General features: G+C 40.4%; 1 protein-coding gene across 2 annotated transcripts; it reads right to left on the reverse strand.

Moving 5' to 3' along the window:
* Positions 1–417: 417 nt before the first annotated feature.
* LOC119661214 lies at positions 418–23,132 on the reverse strand. 2 transcript variants are annotated; one of them, XM_038070438.1, is made up of 5 exons: positions 22,718–23,132; positions 1,382–1,645; positions 946–1,300; positions 684–889; positions 418–616 (listed from the first exon to the last, which is right to left on the reverse strand). In XM_038070438.1, the coding sequence occupies exons 1-5, from the start codon at positions 23,106–23,108 to the stop codon at positions 504–506; spliced, it is 1,329 nt and encodes a 442-aa protein (XP_037926366.1). In that variant the 5' UTR covers positions 23,109–23,132; the 3' UTR covers positions 418–503. The 2 variants fall into 2 exon arrangements, with proteins under 2 accessions (XP_037926366.1, XP_037926365.1); XM_038070437.1 differs by lacking the exon at positions 22,718–23,132 and adding an exon at positions 7,899–8,478.
* Between the last annotated feature and the right edge of the window lie 1,074 nt (positions 23,133–24,206).

Raw genomic sequence — 24,206 nt, forward strand, 5'->3', positions numbered from 1 at the left:
AGTGAGTCGAATAGATAAGAATAGATCTCAGCATCATCATCAATGGCGCATCAAACGGTATCCAAGTTGGAGGACCAGTTGGTACAATTTGGCTTTTTTTAAGCGCGGAAGACTCGTCTCATTTATCTCCGTCTGCAGATTTTCGTTAAAACGAGCTGCCAGCGATCACCACGTTGAGCTGGAGATACGGTTTGGTAGTAGAGCTGTTGTTCAGTACGCGATTCCAACGTTTCATGCTCCATCGTGGGCTCTAATCTACGTTTCGCCCTGGTACCTATACTATTCTTTGACCACCATCTCAACATAGGTAACATGAGTGAGGGACGTGGGCCCAGCAAGCAAAAACATAAGAAATCGTGTGAAATGCATTGAACAATTATCGAAGGACCTCTGAAATTAAAATTCAAATTATGATAATTAATTTGGATTAATTATATATTCCTGCCTCAGTTTATTATAAAACAAAGTTCATGTTTTGGTTTCTTGGTTATTTGTTAGATATTTCACTGTATACTATAGGATACTCTGAAAGCTCTCTGAGGTCTGGGTCCAAAATTCAGCGGATAGTACAATGTTCCGATGTTTACCAAAACTTCCAGTGGTCCTGGAGGATTAGCTGTGGAAAGAACCATTTGAATGGATAAAAATTCTTCCAAAAACTTTACTTCCATCTGAACGCTTACCAATCAAATTTTGTCCTTCCAATATATCTCCACAATAGCGAGTAGCTGAGTCACCCGTTTGTAAGATTGTCGAATAAGGAATCAAGAAATGATCGTTATGATGAACAAGTGTATCGCCTCTTTCATCAATACATTCTGCATCCGTCATTGGTACATCTATGTAGCTAGGATCAGCGCGGCTCATGTTAAATCTTTCAGCTGAAAATCTAAAATTTCAATAGATACATTCTTCTGCCAAATTACACCCATTAATGATTCTCACTGAATATTCGAAAATGTTGCTGGTCTGTCAAAGCAAATGGCGTACTTCATGCCCGGGAGATAAGGGCCGGCTCCTGCATTGTAATTAAAGGACTCGAAAACGCCAGTCCTATTCGGGAAATATTGTAAGCAGCCGTTGGGCGCAATGAGGTCTGTATCGAAGTGTTGTTTGTGTATGAGCTTGTTTATATCAAGAATTTGACCCGGAGAAGTGTGAGTTAATTGTTTAAACTCTTCGGTAGTGTCAGGAGGACATTCCAGTTGGGTGACTATTACTCTCCAATTCGCATTATTATTTGAACCTATCAGAACTGATATTGTTTCTGATATCGTCTTTTGTCCAAAAGGTAGATATACTGAAAGAATGAAAAGATTTTATAGATACTCTTACGATGCTAAAGCTCATTAACTCTGTTTGTATTTAATTTAATCCTTACTGTGTTGATTGGTGTTTATTCCGCAAAAGCGCATTTCGCCGATGGATAAGTAGCTGGTTCCACAATATGGCATAGTTCCTGGAACACTTGCTGGTGGTATCACTGTAGGTTGCGGCATGTTAGTGCTGAAATCGACCCTTAATTGGCACACATGTGAACTGAATCTGTTCACTGTGTAGGTACAAGGTGTTTGGCTCGGTATAGAGACAGATCCTTGAATAACTATCTTCTTAGCACTAGAAGACCCCCCGCACTGTAAAGAAACTAGAGCAAAAGAAAATTTGCAGATTACACAGCTTTTTAATTAGATGAAGAACGGGAAATTAGGGTTCACTGTTAAGTAAAAAAAGATACTTTCAGATAATATAAACAATCATGAGAGTTTTCGTTTAGTGGCGGGAGTGGAAACTCGGAACTTCAGATACTAAAGGTTTTGTGATTTTTTTATGTAGCAACATTTGGGTACTGGTTTTAAACATATTGGGACGAAAATCACTTCGGGAAAATTATGTGTGTAAATTTTGGTAATGATAATTAGCCCCGACATCAAAATTTTATAAATATTTGGTTAGTATGAAGTCAGTCTAGTTGCAGTGTTAGAACAGATCATATCGGTTGTAAATACGCCTCGAATTATTCCAATTGAAGGAATTGTTCTATAATTAATTATGCAGTGTGATTGTATAATTTAGAATAAAATAAATAAATAAATGTATAATTTAAAATAAAAGAACGTGAGAAGTCTACGTCAAGCAGAGAACGTAAAAATCGGTGATAGTGGTGGGATTGCGTAAGCCAAAATGGTTAAATTCGAGGCTTTGAGCGTGGAGCAGCTCAAAGGTGAGCTGACATTGCTGAGGCTCTCCACAGCAGGGAACAAAGTATAATAAAATTACAGAAGAGACTTCACAAAGTGAGGAATGAGAATTCCAGCATGATCCTGCATCGAATATCCAGAGTCTCGAGGAAGTTGCTAGAACCTTTGTGATAAATGACAACGATTTGAAAATTTACTGCGTGCTTTATCGAGTAAGCAGAAAAAAATTACGGAAGAGATGACAACACGGCACGATGAAAAGCAGGCAAAACTAATGGAAGAATTCAAGCAACGGTTTAAAGAAATATTAAATGAAACGGAGATGAACGATAAACAAAAGGAAAGCACTCAGTAAGTAGCGTGCCGAGAGAATGGAAAATCTCAGTATGAAGGTACTTCAAAAGTAGCAGAACAGATTGCAGAAACTCCAAAGAGATTGGGAGATTCCCCTGAAGAACCTTAGGAAAGAAAAGAGAAAGCTATAGTGCGTCACGTTGAAGAAAGAAGTGAGTATATAGAAGGAAGTGATACAGCTTGAGAACGCCAATGAAATTCCAAATCCAATGGAAGAAATGATCCAAGAAGTTGAAAAACGGAAGGAGGAAGTTGACAAGTTGCATGAGAATACCAGTCAGGATATTCGAAAATCACAAGAGGTGATCAGTCAGGAGGTGACTAAAAAATAGAAGCGAAACTACCGAGAAGCAGTAGACCATGAAGAGGAGGTAATAGGTGAATGCGTAAAATGGCAGGGGGAGACCATGAGAGAAGCTATGAAACAGCAGGATGAACATACCCGGCTGGATAGTGCAAAACCAGAGGAGGTGATTATTCAAGAGGCGATAAGTCGACAGAGCGCAAGGCGAGAAGCGAGTGATAAGAACTAGAAACCTTTAAGGATGGAGTCAGCAACAGTCATATGTTGGACGGCAAGCAATCTAGAAACAGCGTACAACTCGCTTAGTGACTTCAAATCAATGGTTCTCCGAGTTGTAAAATTGATGAGCATAACACTTATGCGTATTTTTAGAAGAAAGTGAAAGGAATCAGAAGGGATGGATCAATGGAGACATTACTGAGAAGAAAGTGAAATGATAAATAGAAGAAAATTGAAAAGTACGAAAATGAAATTGTAGTACCTGGAGAATTGGCACGATTCGGAACACTAGGCAGATAGCAATGATTCTTGTTCGGGACGAAAAAGTTTAGACAATGAACAGTGTGACGACAATTCCTTTGGGAAAATTATGTGTGACGTCAATTTAAATCATAGTAATGATTGTTAGCCAGAACGCCAAAATTGTTAAAAAGCAGGGTAAATATTTAGTTAGAATAATTGTTAACAGATGAATCGAACGTAAGGAGCTGTTGTCAAAGGCACAAGGTAGTCTTTTAGCAAAGTCTTTGCATGCCTTTCTGGCAGTCTAGTTGCAAAGTTAGAGCATATCGCGTCGGTTGTAAATACGCCTCGATTTGTACCAGTTGAAAGAATTGCTCTAGAATTAATTGTGCAATATGTTGGTATAATTTAGTGCACAATAAACGCTTATATTAAAATTTTAGAAAAGGTTTTTGTTTGGTACTACGCAATCCAGTGACATCAGTCTACGTAAAGCAGGTAACGTAACAAGTGACGAGTCTACGTAAAGCAAGAAAGTAACAATATGAAGCTTGTAGTATACCTCTATGTACTCAGTTTGTCAGACTACTGTGGTACTGACACTCTACGTACCTAAATTTTTCGGAAACAAGCAATTTTGGCTTACTATAACTTTCTTTAATAATAGTACAATTTCCACCAAACTTGTCAATATTACATTTTTGCGAAGTTTTATCATCCTTGAATATATAATACTTTTGGGCGGTTTCTACTCGGTTTCCAAAAAAGGTAGTAATATATTGCACTTAATTAATGTTATTTGAGCTGATATCGTCATGGAGGGTAATTTGAATCCTAGACGTCATAGCCAGGCATCACCATGGTTTTTTGTTGAATAGTTTCTGAGAATGGCACCGTCATTATAAACATCGGAAGCTTCCATTCTCCATTCTTGAAAATTTGATTAAGATTCTTGAAAATCTCTGAAGAATACATCAGAAATGTCAAGATCATGGCCTTTCACAATAGGAGCTTTAACTCTGTGATCAAACACTTGTTTCGCTGCTATGCAGTCAGAAACTGGAAGAAAACTTCCTTTAACTTTATAGGGGATACAGATTTGTGGGCTCACAGCCTTAAAACTTTGAATTTTTTTTATGCTTTTGCAACGCCGATCATTCTTCGGAGGCGGACTGATCCGCAGTTAAAATAAAAAAAATAGCAGTCGATGATTTTGTAATATGCAATCGCTCCTCCATAATGGTTTCGAGACCCCGCAGAATGCTGGCTTGCTCCAACTTCGGTAAGTATATCAGCGAGACATGCTGGATATGTTGCGACCAAGCGAGCTTAGATGGCGGGACTCTAGGGAGCATGTCTCCCCCTCTTCTGGCACTGTGCAACTATACTTCGCAAAGCTTACTGGAGGTAAGCGCGGTTGGACTAAAGTTTACCGCATCCGCAGGGCATATCTTAATGTCCTGGGAATTGATATTGGTTGTTTCTGACGCCTCCCGCAAGGCTCACTGCAAGATTCCGGTCCCGGTTAAGGAGCATCACAATTATACAGTGATATTCACTAACGAAGACTTCCGATATAGAGGGGGAAGATGATTTTTACGAGCAATTACACGCAGTTCAGAGGAGGCTTCCTAAAGGTAATATTGTGATCGTAATGGATAATCTGAATGTTAAGTTGGGCTCTGACATCATCTTTCTTGATCATGTAATGTCGAAACACGGTCTTGGTGACCGTAATGATAATGGCAGGAGATATGTGGATATCTGCAGCTTCCACCGCCTCGTCATTGATGGCGCACTATTAGAGCATAGAGCTTGTCAAAAATTCAGTTGTGTTTCAACTAACCGACGCCGCACGAGCAATCAGATTGACTACTTTGCCATCATCATTAGATTTAGGAATTGTCTTCTAGATGTACGTAATAAGACAGGCGCTGACATTGACCTCGAAAGGGATCACCATCTGACGATCGCTTAAGTTTGCTTCCGCTTTGCCTCTGTCACTTCTCGCCGGGTTGAAGAACTGCGACTCCCTACGTTTAACATGGATGGCTTGCATTATCCAGCTGTCGCTCTGCTGTGGGAAAGCAATCTTGCTGATTGGATGGCATATATAACCTGCGGAAGGATAATGATGATCATTGGGACGCCATAAAAACGCTCTTCTCGGGTGCTGCGCAGGTCCGTGTCTTCGCCCTGCGGTATGATATGTAGGGAATGAGTTAAAGATTCACCGCTGCGAGTGATGAGTGTGACGTGCTGGAACTACGATATCAAACGGGTTCCCGAAAAGACGCAAAAATAAATTTGCTGTTACGCTGTTTAAGAAAGCGGAGTATGTTGCCGAACGCAAGGATGCATATATAAGTGCATACCTGCTGATCTCATACTTTCACTCTTATGGAAAACCTGAGAATTTCGTTAATATTCCAAAGAAGAGCACCCTTCTTCAGTATGACAAATTGAGTTGTTTCTGCATTCTTCCTGCCGTTGGAAAGATAATAGCTAAAATAATCCTATAATGCATCAAACAATATGTCGAAAGCTTAAACGGTAGAGAGCAAGATGGTTTCCGATCCGTATCCTCCTGTATTGACCACATCAATACGCTACGGATCATTCTGGCACAATACGCTTCACCTCCTCTTCATCTTCATCGTATCAGGTGTGCTCCACGCAGGAGGAACATGCCGAAGAAAATAATAGCTACTATCACAGGGACATATAATGACACAAACTGTCACGAAGAATTTGAGGTCCAAGCAGAGTTGGCCAGGGTTGCATCTCGTCACCAATATTATCTTTAATGCCTATCGGTGGCGTTCTTCACGCTGCCTTGTCCGGAGGGCTACATCTGTTTGCTCGGTCACAGGGTGATGAACCTTGGCTAAATGACTCTGAATTTGAAAGATAAACACCAACAGAACCAGGATTCCGAGCTTTATGGGTCGTCGCGCTCTCCCTATCGGCATTAATTGACAACGTTTATCAATTTCTACGTTTACGTATACGAAACGTGGTTTCCTCCAACAGTCAAACCGGATTGGATGTCACTCAAAGCATTAACAGCGCTAGACCCACTTGCTGGAATGTGGAAATGCAGCTATCTCAACACCAGGATCAAGTTGAGATTTTTACGTACTAATGTTCTTTCCTTTCTTCCCTTCGTTAACATTTATCTGCGACGTATCATCTGTACCTTGGCCTGATACTATTTCGAACAAAAACTTGGCCAGCGCATAGGCCAGTGACTCCTCAACGCGTTGGTGACTTGGCGGAATTGGCAGTGAATAGGTGAGACATGAAGGAGGGACGATAATTCAATTTCACCATGCAGTAAAACCCACTCTCCGACGATAACCAAGCGGGTCGCTCAATGGCGCTTGGAACAGAACAGTTTAAGTGAAGTGGGAGCTCCTGGGAGGAGTTAAAATGCATTTTAGCTGTCTGTGCCCCTTATTTCTATCACCAAGTATATACTAGAGTCTTCTGGAGTCTTCTTAACCGATGGCTCAATAAATTGAACAGACTTTTGGTGCAGGGTTCTACCTAATTTTTCCAATTCCGGGGCCAGAACCAACAATTGGAATGTCAACAATACTGGCAGATGTCACTTCTGAAACTTAAAAACAGACGTCGCGAAAAAGGGATTAGTAGAAATCAAATTCCGCTGAACACATCAAACTTTTCTTGTTCAAATTTGTCCCGTTGAAGACATAAAGACGAGCAAATGGATTGTTGGAATTTCAACTGGTCATAACTCTTGAACTGCGTGTATGTGTATGACAGTATTATCCATCCTGTAAGGAAGAAGAATTTTAGAATCTCTGCTTTTACATGTTTAGCCTTGCGTTTGTTGTTAGATATTCAGCCAAGTGTAATTTTCAACTTCCCCAAAGTGCAGGACATTGTCCCAAAATATGTATGCAATTTTATTCGCACTCCTCACAAAATCAACCGACAATCAAGTAAATTCTCCCAGCTCTCTTATCACTATGGTTTAGAGAGCAGCGACCTATCACTATTCCCACCATTACTGTAAGCATATTTTTGTTGAGATTCAAACAACGCTGCGAGGGCTTTGGTTCATATTCTCAGTATAATTCCCTCTGCTTCATATTCTTCTTCTTTCTTTAGCGGTATGACCTAATGCTGATCAAATAGAAGAGCTCTCGTCCTTTTAATGACATTTCTATTCCATTCCTAGTCAGCTCGTCCGCTTCCTTATTACATTCTAACCCGCCAAATCTTACCCAAGTGAAGATATCACCTTGGTGTCCTCTATGTAGAACCTTGGTTTTCCGCAATTGAAGCCCTAAGGCTCCATATCTGACAAAAGAACTCGCTTGGACGTTATAGGGAAATCTTTTGGGAGATATTAAAAGAATCGGCCATGCCTTTGAAACCCGGGTTAATTTCTTCACTGCAAAAACATCTGATTTTCTTTAGGATTTTCCAACACTTCATTTAGACGATAGTCTGGTACAGCTTAAATGCAAATATTGCGATTTCGAAGGGACAATATTTGTTTCTTTTTCAAATCACTTAGCACTATGAATGATAGTCACTATATTCCTTACCAGCACAACAGAGAGTTTTCTTCGAACAAAATCCTGATGGCATTCCTGAAACACTGGCACATTCAGATGGTGGCATACACGTTCCCGGTGTATTAAGCAGTACATTACACTCCGAATAAAGGGGCTGATTTGGATAGTTAGCAGAACCATGAAAACGGAGGAAACCAGGCATGCCAGAGAAACTGGGCATGCCAGGGAAACCGGTCATGCCAGGGAAACCGGGCATGCTACCAATTCCAGTGGAATTAGAAAAACCGAACCAGCCGGGATATCCAAATAAACCGTTCCTCCAATTGTTAACACCGAAAAAACCGTTGGCATTAGGCAAACGTCGCGAAGATTCTGCATCTTCCTCACCAAAAACAGCGCCCGCTAATATAATAAGTATCAACGAAACCGTAAGGTTTTGCCTGGTTTCAACTGATTTCAACATATCGTTTGCGCAATAGTAAATTTCCACTGGCGCACTATATATATATTTCTAACAGCAGGCTTTTAACGCACGATCAGGATTCAGTACACTTCTAATTTCTTGTTTCTTATCTAGTTATTTGCCATCAAGACATCTTATGTCTGCAAAAACTAAAGTTAGCACTGAATGAAAATCGAAGAGGTCTCCGTTTTTGTAGTACGCTTCAGCAAGCATTTGCCTATTTCATCTTTTTGTATTTTTTAAACAAATATTTTAGATATTATGTAGATATTAAAATGAGGCAATTAGAAGCGCACTGAGATGGGCAAAGTAAGATGAGAATGCATATTAACTTGGATGGTGCTCCTATGAAATGTTGATCGGTTGAATTACGGCAATCATTGATATTCAAATGTGGACCGATTTCTGCGAAGGCAGCACCATCACCCACAATAGTAAAAAAATGCTCTGATTTTCGAAATTATGAATTTTATATAATTCTCACATTCTAGTTGTATGAAATGTGTAACGGAAGCGGATTTATTGATGCTTTTCGTGTGTGCTTACTTATCGCCGGTGTGCTGAGAATAGTTGCCAGTGTAGGTGGTAGGAATATCCAATAGAAAACTGTATCAATTTTGGCCTCAAAGCAGTTTCTAAGAGAGTATGAATTAGTTTCAGGGTTTTCACGAAAGCTCCAATTAGGTTAAGTTAACTCTGAATTAATTTTTGGGTGCTTCAAGTGATTACTTATTCAAGAAAACTAAAGTGCTTTTGATGATTTGAATAATTTGTCTTGAGCGAAAACCGCGACATGTATAGGTCTATATAGTTAAATAATCAGAACAACTTTAAAATTTATCAGTGGTATTTCGATCGTGAGACGCCTTGGTGACCCTGCGAGAGTTGACTATCATCAACTACGGGCTATGTTCCTATCGAATAGAAAAAATGTTGCTTTTGATTGAATAAGTGCCCTAACGTGACTCTAATTCTGTAGAATAGCTATTGTGCTGACATGCCATGGGAAAAAACAGACAATCTGCTCCTTAGAAGGCTAAAGGCGTCTTCCAAATCACAAGCTGATAAGGTAAGAGTTTGTCGTTGATAAATATATCTTAATCCAACCATTTGATCTAAAGCCCTATTGAAAAAAAGGCGTTGATTGTCCTTCAAGAATGTCTTCAGAAGCAAAGTTATAAATCATGGAATATAAAGAGGATTTTATGATTAGCACATTTCTGCACAACGAAGCAAGTCACGGAATCAAATGCTGAGCATGTCAGGTATGAATGATTTTGTGTATATCTTATATAATAATAATCGTTGGCGTGACAATCTAGTTAGGTCAGAGGTTTGAAGCGTGTTAAAGCACTTCATTCAAAAGCGCAAAGATACACTACAATCACTGTAGCGGGCAATGTGATCAGCATGGCGTACAGCCGAGATAATTATCCCTGATTTGACTAAGGTACTCACTAGGAGCTGAGTCGACTGGTATCCAACATCCAGTCACAATACAAAGCGCTGTGCCACCAGTGAGATTTGAACCGTGCCCTCCTGGTACGATGGGCTACAGCTCAAACCACTGAACGACCTGGACACTGGATTCCTTATATGAAAAGCTTTATTTATGACTCCTCTATGTGTTGGGGTTTAAGAATACTATTCGGTGCATGCCATTTTCGGGAAAATCTTGAGGTTTCCGCGAGTCTACAATGCAACGCGATTCTTCGAACCGTTTCCTCAGAAGTACAGCTTGGTAGCGATAAGCATGCCTTCGATCGTACCATGCTTCTAGATTTCGCAAAGCCCTTTTATAAAGGCTACAAACTTGTTGTTTATGGGTTAAAACCGCAGAAGGAAGTCAATCATAAAAACTTTATTTAATTTCATAATTTAAATAATTTTATTACATAAAGTTGACGAGAAACTACACATCTTTGTATCGACTCTTTTCTTAATTGACATGTCAAAATTCATTTTCTAAATTCAATTATTATTTCAAAAATCACGGCCTACTCCGCCACGGAGAACACCGGCACCGGTAGCAACTGTCAATCGAATTAACAACATTCGAAATAAATTTCGAATGCTGTTAACCCCGTTGCGCCACACAATAAAGGCAACAAATTGTTGGGCCTGAGGAACTTAGTGGTAGCAGACGTGAATCCAGTGTCGGAATATTGCTGACAAGTACCACAAGATGCTATCTCATCACCTGGGAGGCAGTTTCTGACGCTTAGAAAAATCATAATTGCGCAGAACTACGTAACTACACAAAGTTCTGAGAAGCCTTTCATGCAGTTCAAGGGACGAGTAATTTGAATACATTTCAATTTTCTTTGCTAAAACCAATGTCGTATTTCGGGAATCCTTTGTCCCCTTCCTCAATGTATTGTTCTTTCTTTGTAACTTTGCAACTATGTTAATAATAGTAGAATTTTCACAAAGCTCTGTAATACTATATCCTATGTGGCCAGGGGATCAGCAAAAGAAGATAATAATAATCAATTGGATCCAAGCCTCAAAGTGGGATAGAGCAGTTTTTGAAGATCATAACAGAACACTAACATTTCTTTCGACCATGATTGTTAACTCAATTTGATTGACAGAATCTCTTCCGCCGTCAAATGGGCTGAAAAGAATTAAATAGCAACACCATATCTAGCCAGTTAGTGTTGGCCTTCCACCACATACTGCTAAAGCTTGATCGGTTGAACTGAACAACGTGGGTGCAAAACACTCGAACATCGCTGGCTATGAAGAGATGAGGAGGCTAACGGATTGGCTTGTTGAAAACAATAATGGAAACCGATTATAGGGGATAATACAATAGGTTTAATATTGCTTGGGGGGGGTGGGGGAGACTCGCCAGTATACTTTAGCCAAACCTAACCATTATACATTATGAATATATTTTACCATTAACTTTAAATGAACAAAAATTAAGATAAAACTTTCACTCAGTCCCCAATCTAAGTGCTAATTGTTCCCAGTGCTTAACCTTAATGATTGGATGAGGAGTCTCTTGACCGAATTCCGCCATCTACTTCCGCTTCATTAATTTGTAACTTAATTCAATTCAAATTAAAATTCGATTTTTTTTCGAAAAAGCTGACTGACAAACATCCCCAAACAGAAATTCACTTCGATCTAGTTTAGGTCTGAATATACGACGGATTTTGCTTCAATTAAATTTGCACTCATGTCGTGTTTGCGATTATATATAAATATACCACCTGTCGGCACTTTTTGTCACGCTGTTTCCAGGGCAAGGATGAGGCAATATCTGATGAGTAGCCTTTGCGCTGAACGAAACCGTCAATCAACTTTTTTGAAAAATGTAGGTGTTTAACCCAAAAACAACAATGTGTCGAACACAAGAAAGGAAGTCAGTTGCCTCCCAATTAATTTGGTGCGTTATTAAATGGATGCGGACTCAGGACTCCCAGCATCCTCAAACAAAAAAATCGAAATTTTTCCATTTCAACTTTTTCTTTTTTTTTCCGAAAGCATCCATATTTCGGCGTTTACATAGTTGTAGCATCTCTTCCAGTGCAGCATTTTATGATTCTCCCTTCTCAACCCAGACGGTCAGAGAGTTGGCTTATATCTGAATCATCATAAATATCTCCCCCCTGTTTCTTCACCTCGCCGATGGGGCAGATGTGATAATGTGTCTTGATTGGGTCTTCCCATGAGTTTGAACAGCCAAGAATATCCGTTGCCTTGCTCTTTATTAAAAACATCGTCCTTATGTGTTTTATAAATCTCATCATCAAGGAACCATAATCAATCTCAAGAAACATGGCTCGAGAAACTCCTTAAGGAAGCAGAGTTGGCGAAAACAAAGGATCAACAAACTTCAGTCACCGAAATAGGTGCGTTTTCAGGAAAAAAATAAATTAAGTAAGGGTGAAAAGAAAAACTTTGATTTTTATTATATTTTTATCATTTTACTTATGCTTATGCTCACTGTAGGTTTTATTAAATTAAGTTATCTCTTTTCCTTGCAAGTGGGTACCTACATGTTTTGATACATTCTCGCCGGCATTGCCTTCAATACCGCTAATTCCTTAGGTTAACTTTCTATGCCAGTTGTATCCTACATCCGAACGCGAGTTACTCTCTCCTTTTCACTGTTATCCAATGCAAAAATAATGGGCAACAAACAAACCTTATTCCACTAACTACACCCGGAAACTCAAATCTATATCCAAGGCTAAGATAACCACGGTAGCCCAAAAAAGAGTTCCAATACAGTAAAATCTTACATCAGCACCTACCGCCTCAGCCTCAATATCTTCAAGCTTCTGAGATAAAGTTGGAATTCTAATCAAAAGGCGCAAACAAGTCGTAAAACTGGAAGCTCCGCGGTTAGAAAGGCTTTGTTGATTTTTTATGTAAGAATATTCGAGTATACAATGGTCCCGTTTATGCATAGCTGGCGATGTATAGACGTTTGCAATTTAATGTTGTACTGACATTCTATCTCTCAAGGCGTCGCAATTTCATGCGAAAAAGGCAAATTTGACAACTTTTTTATCTATAGTTGGATTTCCAGCAAACTTTTCAATATGATGCTTCATATTAGAAACTATATTACTTCAAAATTTTATAGATTCAGGATGAACCTAAAGGGGGTACGCAGTTAGTTTTCAAAGTATAATAATACACTATTATTTACTTTATTTTAGCAGATATTGTATTGACGGGTATTGTGATCTAGATACCATATGAATGGACTTCCATATTTTTTTTCAGATCCTTCGGTCGGCAAGTTTCTCACAATGGTTCCTCCAAATAAGTGACCCATTTCGAATCCCAACTTTCCTCCCCTTTGCAACCAATGTTCCTCGAAAAGTAATAATCGAACCTTTTCATTTAATACGCAAGGTATATGGCTTTATTCTGTGAAAAAAAATGTGTACCTAACTTTTACGTGTATGGAAACCTACCTTAAGTTTAACATACCTCAATATAATTCACCGCATGCGTGAGAGTTTACAGTTCCCATATTTCGTGTCAATAGATGTAGGCGTTTCTGAGAGAAGTAAGAGTGGCAGACAGACAGACGGTGAACCGATTTTAATAAGGATTACTTTTCATCAAAATTATTAAAACAATGCCCTGGATCTTTTAGCGAATGGGACTCCACTATCTTTGCCAGAAAAAGGAGACTAATTTATCCCCAGTGACTGCGAGTTTCCAACTAACCACTAGAAGGGAGATGTACACGAGGTGACAGCAATGGTGAAATAATTTACAAAAACGTCGCAGGGCACTCACTAACCTCCTATGTTGAGAAATGAGTGAAGCGAAGCCATAGAAAATGAAGCCTGGACCAGTTCCTCACGGAGTATGGTAGTTTCAGGAAGTATTCGACTGAGTGAGTTTCTCGGCTATCCTGAACGATCCACCTAACCACCCAGAGCGTGTTATATTTCATTTTTCGAGGTTCATGGGTATAAGAAGGAGTTTGAGTGACGCCCTTCATGTAGTTATTGAACTTCAGTCGTGACATCTTGTGGACGAGATAATGCAAAAGAAACTGTAACAACTTGATCAAGTTCTAAAATCAAAGCGGACGTTTGGTTTCCCGCGAAGTAATTTTTGACGGTGTTCTCGCTGGATTTAGGTAGGTAAGTTGTTTCAATTCCACTTATTATTGCAATCTGGTGTAGTGATGTATTTCTAAGATTTTTACATTGGCCCATCAAAAAGAAAGAAACTATAATATCGTTGACTATGACAGTTATTATTATTAACTTTCCTTCCGTTACCACCCCCTACTGCAGCACGCAATGCTGAAATAATCTTTAAACAAGTCTCTCTGCATGTGGTTTCTGAATTATATTCCGCCAGGACAAATTCCCAACGTGTCGAAACAATTTTGCCCACTTAAGCTGTCAAATTGACGAAGGAAGCTTCATTAGCAACAGCAACCTTGATTACCAAAACTGAACGGCTTAAACTTTATTATTGATATGAGCTCCCTACATCACCTAAAGGGCAACACTACCAACATGGGCAGGAACTAAAGGGTGGTAGTGGTCTCAGGGACTACCAGATTCGACACTACAGTTCTCACCAACAACTCTGTTTCCAAATCCCACTCTTACCTCCACATTGGTGGGTAATTGAAAGCAGCAGCCAACGGAATGTGAACGACGAATTCTCTGCATTGTAAAACAGAGATGAGTCTACTGGCTTTCCATGTTGGGGCTTTGCAATAGGCTGACATCTTTTTCATAGTGTACAACTCTCAGGAAACCCGAAATTGAGCCTCGCATATGACCAGATATACAACGAATATAACGGCAATGGAAAAAGGGCTACGGGTTTGAAATCTGGAACGTGCATTCCTTTTTCAGAACTGGCGCTCTTAGATCACTCATTTGTCTGTGAGGCGCACATTACTTTCAAAAGAAGAAGAAAGTCTGGAACGCAAGAATGCGGCATAGCTTCTGTCGTCTACAAAAAATTTCTCCCTCAACATCATAGACTTCAAACCTATCAAAGAAAGAATTGGTGCGCCTCGAGTGAAAATTATTTTTTTTAAAGTTTGGCTTATCACCATGTATGACGACGACGACTCAGTAAAACACGGATTCTACAGTTGCCTTTAGTCGGTATTTTATATGTTTCCCCAGACTACACAAAGGTAGTACTAGACAACTTCAACGCAAAGATCAGAAAAGAGCTGGTCCACCTTGCAACTACTGATGGTCACGACATAATTAATGCAACTGGAAGCAGGCTCATGGAATTCGCTTACAACAAAAATATGACTATCTCATCGACTTGTGCCCCTAATCGCAGAATCGACAGAAGAACGTGGCCTCTCTAGATGGGATGACGTTCAACCAGATTAAGTGCGTCCTCGTTGAGAAACTGGCTGCTTCTTGCACCATTAACGTACGCTCATATTGCGGGTGAAAATAAATAGTGCGAATAGCAGGTTCACCTCAGCCATGAAGTTTGAAAAATTAACTGACGGTTTCGTCCAGGGTAGAGGCAGCTCATCCGTCATCAAGATGACGGGGACTCAGGACTAGTTTAGGTTTAAACACAAGCCAGATTCCATGAATGTGCGATGCTTGGGAATGCGTTTAACGGAAGAGTAGTCAATTTCTGGCGAGGGTTAGACAAAATCAAAATCAAAAGGGCATGATTGGTGAAATATAGGTAGTGATTGCTGAAATAGGGCGTGTCCTCGAAGTTTATAGCATCACTTTTGACAGTGTTGTAATCGCTATTGGTTACTTGATTAGGATTTATTGACAGTAGACAGGGAAATACTTTCCCAACAAAACCAAAGCCTGGGTCGTCTCGAAGATATGTGTATGACTCAAAATAGAAAAGTATGAACCTCCTTGTTAACTGCTGAGGAAACCGTGTCACCCAGACCCTTATTCCAGTTAGACTTCCTACGTCTAAGAGATTTCATTCTCATCCTTTTTATAGCTTGATGTAACTGCGCATCCTTTTCTGGAAATTCAAAGCAAAATTCGCGATCCGCACTAACGCCACATTCACAATTATTGTAAAATATCTATAACCCGACATAACTAAATTTAAATTATGCATCTTTTCTTCCAAAAATTTTAAACTAGCCACATAATTCAAATAGAGTTTTCACGAATTACCGTAGAAACCATGCATCTTTGAAGTTCACAGTTTCTGAGAATGTAAACAAAAGTGTGAATTGGTGAATAGAAAATTTCAGACAACCAAATCTCCACTGAATTATCTGCGTCCCAGCGGATTTAACAGTGGTAGTGTGGGGAATGTAACTTCCAAACATTGACAGATTCAAATATTGTTTAAACGTGAAAGATGAAAACAAATATGAGCAACTATAGTTCTTAAATAGTGACTATTTTTGTAGAAAAATTGTTAATTAACACTTTTTTCAGCACTTTGAATCCACCAGTGAATAAATAATTGACTGGCGGAAATTCATTTGGTGCAAAAAAAAGGTGGCTGGGAGTCCCTTTGAAAAGATACGTCTTTTTGAAAAGATACGTTATAATTATTCCTTTATCTAACTAACATGTCCATTTAAAAGAAACTGTCAAATTCTTCCTCACACAATCAATCACGCTTGGCTTTACGTTGTACTTTCTTGCGTCCTCCATTTATTGTAAGTGACCGGTGTTTTGTACGCCTTTCGAGTTTTCTGGCTCTTCGTGGATTCTGTCTGCTGCTGAGAGTCATTCTCAAAGAAATAACTCGGGGGGAAAGATACAGTGAAAACAATTCGTTTACATTTGTTAGGTAGAGTATTTGCCACTTTTCTTGATTATAGGCATGATCCGGGTAGCGTTGAAAGGCTCTCAAATCACTATCTAGCGTATCATGTCATCGTTATTGGCTTTTGAGTCGCTTTCCATCAACTTGGATGTTCTGGCGCTGATTATATGACCAATTTCTAGACGATGGGTACCACCCCTAATCAAGGGAGGAAAACGTACAAAAAGAATTCTCTACATTGCTAAAACTAGAGTGAAATCTCGTTATTACATATTATATATGATTGTCGTTATCTGCCGGCTGGGACATAACGCGTCAACACCACCAAGGCGCGATTCCTGCCGGTTTGTCTAAATGTACTTCAGCTCCCTCCAGGGGTCTACGAAAAGCTTTTACTCCTCCACTCGTTCCACCCTACGTGTCCTGAGAGCGACCCATACTTCGCCACTAGGATTCCATTTCCGGAAACCAACGTTTAAGATATCTGCGTTATTTTCCCAGTAAGTTGAAACGGTTCACTACTAATAACAAGACGGTAGAAGTTTTCGAGAGTTTGTCCTGGTAACCATTCCTGCGTATTGCGGAAGCATCAAAAGATTCATATTTACTTTCGTCTAGCAGAGTACAATGCCACTAGACCAGGGAAGTTACGTCTCTGTGGATTTACGTGAGTAGCCGACACATGGACTTAATCCCACGATGTTTGACAATCAGAGCCTCGCTGAGGCAAGCAGAACGGTACCAGTCCATACTAAGTGCATGGCTGAGTATTCATACTGGTGGATGCAAGACTGCCTAAAGGGGCCAACCGCAACAACCAAGCTGAACGCTCATCAAACAGAAATTCCCCTGAAACATGTGAATTCAGGGTCTATCGCGGTTCGCTTGTTATCATTATACCACTGGTAAGGTTCCGTGACCTATTGCCACTTCAGATGAGTCCACGTTCAGATTCGGGTCCAATCGCCCTAATTATGCGTTATGAAGTATTTGCCTATCCACCGCGGCCAGCAAATCAAAGTGATACAACATCTCCTAGTGCCATCACTATAGAGATTCCCCTTGGCCAAGGCAAAACGTTCGTTCATTGCTGAATCCAATCATAAACCCAATCCAGTTGTTATCCCATAAAATGTAGATTCGTGACTTCGTTCAAACAACCAAGCCGGGTTTTCCAAAACTGCCCATGAAGAAACATGTTACTCATGAAAAAACACCGTGGGCTATGCTTCTCTTTACAGTACATTTCTGGATTTGGAGTAAGCGTTTGGCGCGAACTCATCTGGTATCCTCTACGACAACACCACAAGTTCGAGAGAAGAATCCTCCGAAGAATTTTTGGCCCCTTACATGAGGATGGATGATTCCGTAGTCTACATAATGACGAAATCTATGAGCGATACCATGAACGTCTGGTTGTGGATAAAATCCGGCTCAATAGGTTACGGTGGGCGGATCACTTAATCCGTATGGATGAGGATAATCTAGCCCGGAAAGTCTATAAGGGCAATATCTATGGTAGAAAAAGAAGACAAGGCAGACCCTGCCTAAGATGGAACGATGGCGTAGGTCAGGACGCCAGACAGCTTTTAGGGATATCGAATTGGTGGACCTCAGCGCAAAACCGGGATGTATGGAGTTCCTTATTAAGGCAGGACTAGACCTGATACCGGTTGTTGCGCCGTTGATGATGATGATGATCCGAAAAGTAAAGTTCGAAATGTGACGGATGTATCAAAACTGCTTCGTGCCTTTGTCGGTGTTCATCAAGGAGGCACCCTTTTCATAGTCCTCTTTATTTGCATTAAGGACACTGTCGCACGGAATACCAAACATCCAGCGCCCTATACACTGCTCTGTGTAGAAGATGCCTGGCGCCTCATAGCAAAAATGATTTCGAGCAACTTGTCCAAAAATGGGATGTTGGAATGGAAGTTTCTGCCGGGTGATCCTTATGAAACATTCACTTTTACCGACAGTGGCAGCGATCTACTCAGAGCTAAGCGATTTAAATATCTCGGGTCAATGCTATCAGCCAAAGTGTTATCGAATTGCTCGACATATTAGCATATTCACGGTATGTCGTCCGCCCTATCGCCCTCTATGGTTCTGAGTGGTAAAAATATTAATCGTTGGTGCAACAATCCATGTTGGATCAGGGTGTTAGAGCACTTCATTTAAGACCATAACCGTAGTTCCGGAAATTAAGCTGTGGTGGGGAGGGAGAGTGGGGGAACCTATTATTTGACCACATGACCGTTAGTGTTACGCCACCTACGTCAGTGTGCGAAGTTGTGTCGCTGTGAGTGCATCAGTTCGCCTGTGAGATTTTTTTAGTCAAACAACTTTTTACATTTCGGCGAAAACGTAATGGCAGATTGTCGAGAACAACACGCGGCTGTGAAATTTTGTTTCCTGTTGGGGAAATCGGCTGCGGTAACTATTGTAATGTTTAAAACCGCTTATGGGGGCGCTGCCTTAAGTAAAACCAGAAATTACGATTGGTTTTCACGTTTTAAAAATGGAGAAATTTGAAGACAAACTTCTTTCAGGACGCCCCTCAACGTCAAGAACTGATGAAAACGTCGACAAATTTAATGTCCTCGTTCATGAAGACCATCGCCGAACCATGTGTCAACTCTGTGAAATGTTGGAAATGTCATGGAGTTCAATTCAGAGAATTTTATCCGAAGATTTGAGACTATGGATATGACCATGAAACAAAGAAACAATCAAGCCAGTGGAAGACAGCTGCGCCAGGTTTCGTCAAACAACCAGACAATGCTCATTTTCTTCTTCGATTGCAGAGGTGTTGTGCGCGCGGAGTTCATTCCTCCGGGTCAAACTGTCAACCAGAAGTTCTACTTGGAGGTTTTGAAAAGATTGAGGGGGAGTATCCGGAAGAAAAGGGCATATCCTTGGCGGACAGGCAACTGGTTCTTCCATCATGACAACGCGCCAGCCAACACCGCCCTTTCCGTGAAGCAATTTTTGATAAAAAAGTCATGACACCAATTGTCCATCCCTCATCCTCACCGGATCTAGTCCCCTGTGACTTCTTTTTATTCGTCAGACTCCTAAATCTCAACGCAGGAGGATATCACTCACTGCATATCTGAGCGTTCACAAGCCCCACCTTCTCACCAAATTTCGTGTCAATCGGTATAGCTGTTTCGGAAAGGAGGATATTCGCGATATGGTATCGCACCGATCGTGGAACAATTGCGAGTGAGGCGTTTTTGATGGTATAGTCATGTAATTCGCGCTAACGAGAATTCACGTCCCAAGATTGGTCTGAACATCGAAGTCGATGGATTTGAAGGACACGCGACAGTATCCAGATCAGGTCTTTGATGAAATAAAATAACGCTGATCACCACGAACCGACTCCAGTTGTAACGGGGATAAAGGCTAAAGAAAAAGAGGAAGAAGATTTATAAGATCTCAGAGGATTTTTAGGTCCATAGTGCACCTAGCCAGAGCTACATTTTTGTCACCGATATTACTTCTTCTTAGTACTGGTCGCTTGTGCGGGAGACATGGAAGAGTTCAATCTACTACGGTATATATCCTCAAACACCACGGCTACGCTAATGACATCTATTCGCTTCCTTACCTGGTCATGGACCTTGGCCAAACTGCTGATTTTAAAACAGAGGCAAGGAGAGTTGGACTCAAGAAGTTAACATCGCTCACCTTGAGAAGTCGTGGGGGAACTGAATCACGTATCAACGAACTGCGCGAAGGTATGGTTGTTGCGCTAAACCCTTTCAAGGAGTAAATAGCAGGTATATATGCAAACATGCATAACGTAGTTTGTGTGGTTCGAAAATGATGTTTTTACCTAGAAGTCTAGGAAAGTGTGGAACAGAAAAAAGTTCGATGGTGAAGATCTAACAACGTTGTAAATATCTATAGAACTGTTCGAATCTTTTGACCATAACTTATTGCAAGCAAGCAAAAAGCGTGGAGCGTTAGTCCTACATGAGTTGACGACAAGGGACTATTGAGTTAAATAGTAACAATCGGCAAAAAGTGGGTATGGTGTGGCAATCCAACTTGCAAAAATTCGCGAGGTTTCGCTAGTTACGCATCGACAGCAGCCGAATACTCATGGGAAAAATAAGATGCTATGTAATCAGTAATTTTCATCTAACCCCGCCCAATTGGCAAGTCATGCAATACTTCGATAAATACGAAAACACTAAGAATTGGATTGATTGATTTAATGAATCTAAGGACGAAGATTCCTCTCACATGGTACACATGCTTTGGGATGATCTTTCCATCGCTTTTGAAGGAAATTTAGAGCCCATCAATACCCGAGGGAAATCTTCAACCAACCCTACATCCATAGCACTGCGATGGCAGAAGGCAGAAGTCGAATTTTCAGGCTGTATGTTAACGTTTATAACAATTACTTTGCTTGAGCAAGCCATTTAGGACTACTTTTACCCCGAGCAGATTGTACAACTCCGAAGTTTCATAGAAGTATTTAGTTCTCTCGAAGTTGAAGTCGAAGTCACTTAATCTTCCTCTGCTCCTTGAATTCCTCCCTCTGATGAAATCCGCGCACGGTTATTGTCAGCCAACAGAGCCTATTTCAGCTTACAAATACTGTTCCGCTCGATACGTCTCACCATAGGGTCAAAGCTCTTACTGTACAAGACTATGATCTTGCCAGTCCTCATGTTTTCCTCAGAAACTTGGGTTATTAGCAAGAAAAATTGCGAACTCTTGGCCGCGTTCGACAGAAGAATCGTCCGAAGAATTTTTGGCCCCCATGAGGATGGACGATTCCGTAGCCCACATAATGACGAAAGCTATGAGCGATACCATGACCACCCGGTTGTGGATAAAATCCGGCTCAATAGGTTACGGTGGGCCGGTCACTTAATCCGTATGGATGAGGATGATCCCACCCGGAAAGTCTATAAGGGCAATATCTATGGTAGAAAAAGAAGACAAGGCAGACCCTGCCTAAGATGGAGCGATGGCGTAGGTCAGGACGCCAGACAGCTTTTAAGGATATCGAATTGGTGTACCTCGGCGCAAAACCGAGATGTCTGGAGTTCCTTATTAAGGCAGGCCTGAACCGGATACCGGTTGTTGCGCCGTTAATGATGATGAATCTTCCTCCGCGGTTTTGTCTAAAATCTGGAAATCCACCTGGACCCCCACTGTTACTCAGAAACTCTAAGCCTTTGTTAACACTTATCTCTGTCTTGTCATCAATGTACTATGGCTGAAAACAATTTCGAACGAAGAGCAGCGTTAGTGTAAGGGCTAAGTACCAGTATATGTTTCGATTAAAAGGCGGAAATGGACGTGAATAGGTCACAAAGGGCAACAGCTCTATTCCTGGTTATGCCATGTAATAGAATCCACTAACCGGTGGTCAATGAGTGAGTCAGCGCGGAAATAGTAGAGAAGGAGTGTAGGCTTTTTAAGAAATCTGATGGGAGCTGAAACACAATTCGGTGAACCGCCAGAGGTGGTACATTAGCACAGTTGACATACTGCTCCACATTTAGCGGATATTGGCAATCATAAAATATATTTAAGCAATGCAGAATAGAGCTCAACAAGCAGGAAACCGGAGACTCCGGTATGAAAGGTATTGTTCACTTTTTATGCAAGAAAACCTGGGTACACGATGGTTCCATTTACATAAATGCTAGTGATACTTTCAACAAAACCCTGAAAATGGAGCTAAAAAATGCTTCCTGAGACATCTTATGGCCTAGTCATATTCGATTGAGTAACATTAGACACAAGGACGGTAACAGGGCTTCAACAATGGCATCAGAATCAAGAGGAAGTTTGATTAGTATGAATCAGAAAAGAGGCAGATTTTGTCAAGCTCGCCAACAATCAAGGATCCGCGTTTCCACCTACAGGAAGGTTTCAAGTTGTCCTTCTATGCTCTAGGAGAATATAACCGTCATCGAAGAGAAAATGTGCTGTGTTACGCCTAAGGCTCGGATTCAATTTCTGTAGTAACCAAACCAGTTTTTGGCTGGTCTCTGAATCACTATCCCTTTTGATGACAGGCATGCACAAAGTTGCTGTTCAACGCCCCAAACAACAGCAAATTTTATTTAGTAGAAAACCTCGTTAAGATAGAAAATATGTAAAATATCCTTACCTTGCTCATCTAATTCACAACTGCTGAGTGGGCCCAACTTCAGATACGACTTTGTACACTCTTCTTTCTTTTCCTTTTCATCCGGGCAAGGACTTTGATTTTCTTCTTTTGGCGGCAAAGGGTAAATATATGTTGGTCGAACTACATAATTTCGGTGTGCTGAAAATGTAAATTCAACCAACTGATCTCCGACAATTCGCACTGTGTTTTGGATGGTGAAGTTCTTGGCTTGCGATGTGCTATTCGATTCAACAAATTCAATTTCCAAATCTGATTCAAAACAGATTTTCGGCGCTTCCTGCTGCTGGATTTCACCACATGGAACACTTCGAGATACTAAGGATAACAGTATTAAAAAGCTAGCAATTGCTTTGAATCTTGCAAACTCCATTCTGCTTGGTTAAGTGCAACTAATGAAAATGGTCGGTTTTAAAATAAACTCAGCCAAATTTATATAGAATTCGATAGGCCAGCTTTAGTAAAAGAGTGAAAACTTTTATAATCCTAGCTAATGTTTTTATTGGGCTAATTGGATAAATGCGAACGAAATTCTTGATTGCAAATTTGGTATCTTATCAAAGCCCGTGCATTACTCGAAGTTTGGATGCGTGCCCACCCGGAATGAATTGTAGATAACATCTTTATAATAATCATATAAATTTAATTGGCTTCCCAATAGTGTTTGATTGTACATAAGTTGGTATCTTTTTTTAAATCTGCAATAAAGTTGGCCAAGTATAGATAGAACGTGTATTTGCAAATCATATTTGAGGGAAATTCGGCATAGTACTTTTACCATGCGAAGATGCTTTTATGGGAATTATAAATACATTTTTGTTTTACTGAGAACCATAAAAATATAAAGTTTTCAAGGATACTAATGTTACTGCTTTTCAGTAAATCCAATATGGAATTCAGGCTATAATCTTGTTTATTTTAGGATTACATCAATCTCCGCTGGGGCCCACGTTGGGTGTTAAGTAATCGCACTGAGACGGGCTTTTCCAAAAATGAAACAACTTTATTGTTATCGCAAATGACCGGATTTTATGAGGATGATTACCCTCGTAGACCTCACGATCCCATATGCCTGTAGATTATCGGACCCTTTTCCGAATCTCCCAAAATGATCTCGTTACTAGTACCCCTTCGCCTAATGACTTGCTGGAAGGAAGTAACTGGTATATGATAATTTGTATCCGTCTCTAGTCGACTTCATGGTTCACCACTTAATAGGGCGTAACACGTCAACCACGCATGTGTGCGACTGGCCAACGTTTATCAAAATAACTTCAATTTCCGCCAGGACTTCCCGAGACGCTTGAATTGCATGATGTAGCCACCAATGGAGTTTTCGCGGTTCTTTAATGTGTGACACAACCACTTCTTCTGTCTTTTGATCAACTCGTTCACGAGCAATTGGCCTGTGCGCAAACATATGTTCTTCATCTGAAATTGTATCATCCCGACAACATGCCGCTCAAAATTA

This window comes from Hermetia illucens, chromosome 1, assembly GCF_905115235.1.
Source record: "Hermetia illucens chromosome 1, iHerIll2.2.curated.20191125, whole genome shotgun sequence".
NCBI classification, from domain to species: Eukaryota; Metazoa; Arthropoda; class Insecta; order Diptera; family Stratiomyidae; genus Hermetia; species Hermetia illucens.